The sequence below is a fragment of the Mastomys coucha genome, unplaced genomic scaffold, assembly GCF_008632895.1.
Source record: "Mastomys coucha isolate ucsf_1 unplaced genomic scaffold, UCSF_Mcou_1 pScaffold16, whole genome shotgun sequence".
Classification (NCBI taxonomy): domain Eukaryota; kingdom Metazoa; phylum Chordata; class Mammalia; order Rodentia; family Muridae; genus Mastomys; species Mastomys coucha.
This window is the reverse complement of record NW_022196898.1, coordinates 75,325,483-75,329,755: the sequence shown is the minus strand read 5'-3', so window position 1 is coordinate 75,329,755 and position 4,273 is coordinate 75,325,483. Positions and strand designations below refer to the sequence as shown.

The window sequence follows — 4,273 nt, the reverse complement described above, 5'->3', positions numbered from 1 at the left end:
AAGAAGAAGCTTTATACGCTGCCCAGCGTGAAGCAGCCAGGGCAGCAAGGCAGCGAAAGCTCCTGGAGGTGAGGGGGCAGACCCCAGCGCACACCAGGGTTCCTTCTCTCCTTGTTTCCGCTGACAGTCCAAGTTGGCACTTCTCTCCTAGAATCAACGGCTCCTTGTTTAGTGGAGGATGTACTTATGCATATATTCTTTGGAATCCCAAAGGCAAATTAATCGGTCTTTATCTTCTAGAAGTAACATAAACATGTGCTTGATACTATGTAAGTGTAGATTTAGGTTAGCAGGAGCTGATCCTTGTTTAGCCTGAGGAAGAATTCTAGTGTTCTAAGTTCAAAGTCTTTTGGGGAAAGTACTGTGTTTATAGGACAGATATTTTGAAATTAGCCTTTTTTCTCAAGTATTTTAGTATATGTTCATGAAGATTTTTAAAAACAGTTTCTTAAATGGTAAGGCTCTTATGCTTAATATAAGACCAGTGATATGTTTTATGGCTTGCTAGGGGTATTGTTTAATTTTCAAATTTTTATGTGTTTGAGACATTAAGTGTTAGTTGAGAAATCTTTTGTATATTATCAGGGAAGACAGATTTACCATCTCTTACCATGAAATGGGAATATGTCATTTTCACATACTTGACAACTGACAGGAACAGGTTTTTATAGAACTAAGTGTCAGAAACCTTGCTGGGAAGGGTCTTAGTTTAAACTTACATCAGGCTTAGGAGAAGGTGGCATTTGAAACCCTATGTTACAGATGAGGAAGCTGAAGAGCAGATCTTGCTGCTAAGACACAGGAGAGCCAGAGTTCAGGCGCAGTGGTGCTTAGCCGTAATTCCCTGTGTGCATTTGCCACCAGTATTCAGTGGTCCAGTGTTCAATAGTACAGAACTCCAAATTCAGATGGCCTGAGAACTCCTGTCTTTGTGATTTCTATATGAACTATGTCTTTCTCTCTCTCTCTGAGGGGGTGGGTTTCAGCGCATGCTTTATGGGGAAGTGCCTTTTATAGTGCATCCTAAGTAGTGGAAAACTTTATAGTTGACTGTCACTTTCTATAACCTAACTGTTCTTAATATAGGCATTCCTTTTTACAATAATAATACATTCTCTCTCTACCAAAACATTTAACCAAAGACATTTGGTTAAAGCAGTGGTTCTCAGCCTGTGGGCCGAGACCCCTTTGGTGATCAAATGACCCTTTCACAGGGGTCGCATATCACATACCCTGCATATCAGATGTTTACATTATGATTCATAACAGTAGCAAAATTACAGTTATGCAGTAGCAACAAAAATAGTTTTATGATTGGGGGCACCACAACATGAGGAACATTATAAAGGGTCACAGCCTTAAGAAGGTTGAGAACCACTGGATTAAAGCACCCCAGTTTGATGTGTCAGTTTGGGTAATGTAGGTTCTCTTGTGTTCCTGTTTCCATGAGTAAATATGTGCTTTGGGAATCCATCATGTGCATATCATACGTGGACCCAGCTATACAGACAGGTGCTGGTTCATTGCTTGTCATAGCAGCTGGGTCTGCTAAGGCAGGACAATGGCCATCTATAATCAACAGGTGGAGAAGCAGAAATTAGCACTCATGCCAGGAATATATACCTTCAAAGCACAACTTGGACAGCTTTGTAGGATCCTGTGCTGAGTCCCCAGAACTAACCATTGCCATTAAAGTCAGATCAGCTTTCAGACTCTTAGATTGCTCCTTATTCCAGCAAAGAGAACTGCAATGTGACCTAACAGTTGACTTCCCTGCCTTATCCTTCTAGTCAGGGAGTTCTTAGGAGTATCAGGAATGTTAGGGGCACCAGTACACGTCTGTTTACATCCACTTCACAACTCTGAGTATTCTCAGCACTAAAACATCACAACTGATAAGCTGAGAAAAATTCCGTCCTTAAATAAGAGGATGTAGATGATGAAGTAATGGTGAAGGAAAATTATTTCAGTGGAATAACGCTAACCTTTTGCTTTTAGAAATTAGGAAAAGAAGGATGTTGGCATTGCATGGGTATTTTATAAGAGAGTAACTTGACATCAAAATGATTTTGTATTGCATTGTGTTTCCATAGCAAGAAAAGCAGAGAGTTGCTCAGCACTATCATTCTAGCAGTGGAGACTATCAAAGGTAAAGAACACTGTGCATTTGTTTCCACCTCTGTTGTAGCAGAAAGGGATATTTCCAGATACTGTTTGCCTCAGATGTTTGTAAATGTATTTGCATGCTCAAGACCCTGGGTTCCCATTTATATATGTGGCTTATACACACACACACACACACACACACACACACACACACACACATATAAAATGTATGTGTATGTATACACTCACTTGTGTATACACTATACACTTTCCTCTAAGACACTGTTTCAGAATACTGAGATCATTGGTTTTTTTAAGCTATAAGTGATCATTTATTCAAATTGACTTTGATGCCCTGTGCGAGTAATATCATCATGCAGAAAGGGATGTGGTACTAGGTTCCTGCAGGTAAGTTGACAGTAACCTTAGTTGTTTATCTTCCTTAATGAAGAACATGCTGTGCTTGTTGGTATAGGGTTACTGTACAGTTCAGCTATAAGGACTAGCCTTCACAATTTGTCAGTCTGTTTTCAGTTTCATGGTAGCATTAAATAAAGACCCATTGTCATCAGAATATTCTGATTGTCCAGCAGTTACAACTTTGGAGAGTCTGCTTCAAGCCAGGAACACCGTCACTGACATAGGTGCTCATTCTCTTGACTCTACTCCTAATGCATTTTTAAAATTCACTTTTACTACAGTGCAGGACCAGAAGACGACTTTGAATCTTCCATAAGGAATATAAAGTCACAGTACGAAGTTTTTCGGAGTAGTAGTAAGTCTTTAAAATATTCTCTGAACCTTATCAGTCACTTTTCACCACATTAAGAACTATATTTCTGTAAGTTTGGAAGAACATTAAGATCTAGAGAGACAATTCTTCCCAAAAAAAGAATAAAAGAAAGTGACTGTTGTGGTCAGAGTTGGGTGACATGTCAGCTCATTGATGTGTGTTCCAGGACTCTCATCGGACGCAACAGTGCTGACACCAAATACTGAAAGCAGCTGTGACCTAATGACCAAAACCAAATCAACCAGTGGGAATGACGACAGCACCTCCTTAGACCTGGAGTGGGAGGATGAAGAAGGTATGCCGCCTCAGTTCCCTGGAGAGTCACATTCCTGTGTTAGTCCAGATATATTGTGTTTCGTGGTATTTAATTGAGTATTTCCAATAATTAGACTTTTTAAAAATGGAATTTTACTAGCCTTAGGTGTCGAGGAACTTGCTCTGTAGAGCAAGCTAGCCTCAAACTCACAGAGATCCACCTACCTTTGTCTCGTGGGTACTGGAGTTGAAGGCATAAGCTTCAACACCTGGCTACAGTTATTGTTTCTTATATTTAGAGAGAGAGTGAGTGTGTGTGTGTGTGTGTGTGTGTGTGTGTGTGTGTGCTTATGATGTGCATACCACAGGTGTGGAGGTCAGGGAACAACTATGAGAGCATTGGTTCTCTCCTTCCACGATATGGGGCCTAGGTTTAGACTCAGCCCATTCTCCTTGGCAGCAAGCACTTTTACCAGCTCAGCCATCATATCAACAACGACTTAAGTTTATTAACAATTATAATCTCATAATCAGTTGTTTAGAAAATTACTTAAATTTTTATGTTTTTTTGAGATTAAGAGAGCAAATGTTAATTTAAAATTTTTTTTTCCTAACCTAACTCATGTTTTTTTTCCATTGAAGGATTTCTGCCTCCTTCGGAGCAGTTTAAAGTCAAGTCAGCAACTGTGTGACTCATTATAAATGAACAATTTAACTCTTCAGGGCTTTGTAGAACATAAGCTGTTGTTTAGGTATAAGTTTGAACTTTAGCTGGTTGGTCTTCCAACCTGTATTACTTACATATATACTTAATCTCTCCAAGCAATGGTTGCTCGTCCCCAAGAGGGAAGAATAAAGGGTAATTTTTCATGTTTTAAATAAGTGCTAATGTATTACTAAACTCTAAAGTATTTAGCTAGGGAAGGTAACGTAGTTTAAAAGCAGAGTGTTTGCCTACCATGTGCAAAGACCTGGATTTGATCTACAGCACAAGAAAAAGAAACAATAGAGAAACTGTTTGGGGGAAATGAAAATGGTTGGCACTAACTATATAAAACACTGTCTTAGTCAGGGTTTCTATTCCTGCACAAACATCATGACCAAGAAGCAAGTTGGGGA

The 4,273-nt window shown here is 39.4% G+C and overlaps 1 protein-coding gene across 1 annotated transcript in view; it reads left to right on the top strand.

Moving 5' to 3' along the window:
- Positions 1 to 4,273, top strand: part of Ap1ar (adaptor related protein complex 1 associated regulatory protein) — a gene marked incomplete at its 3' end in the record, with an annotated part of 34,473 nt that overhangs the window by 26,707 nt on the left and 3,493 nt on the right. Inside the window, exons 6-9 of the mRNA XM_031374654.1 lie at positions 4 to 68; positions 2,094 to 2,149; positions 2,808 to 2,881; positions 3,066 to 3,194. Of these exons, the coding sequence (XP_031230514.1) occupies positions 4 to 68; positions 2,094 to 2,149; positions 2,808 to 2,881; positions 3,066 to 3,194 (324 nt within the window). The remainder of the gene's footprint in view (positions 1 to 3; positions 69 to 2,093; positions 2,150 to 2,807; positions 2,882 to 3,065; positions 3,195 to 4,273) is intronic.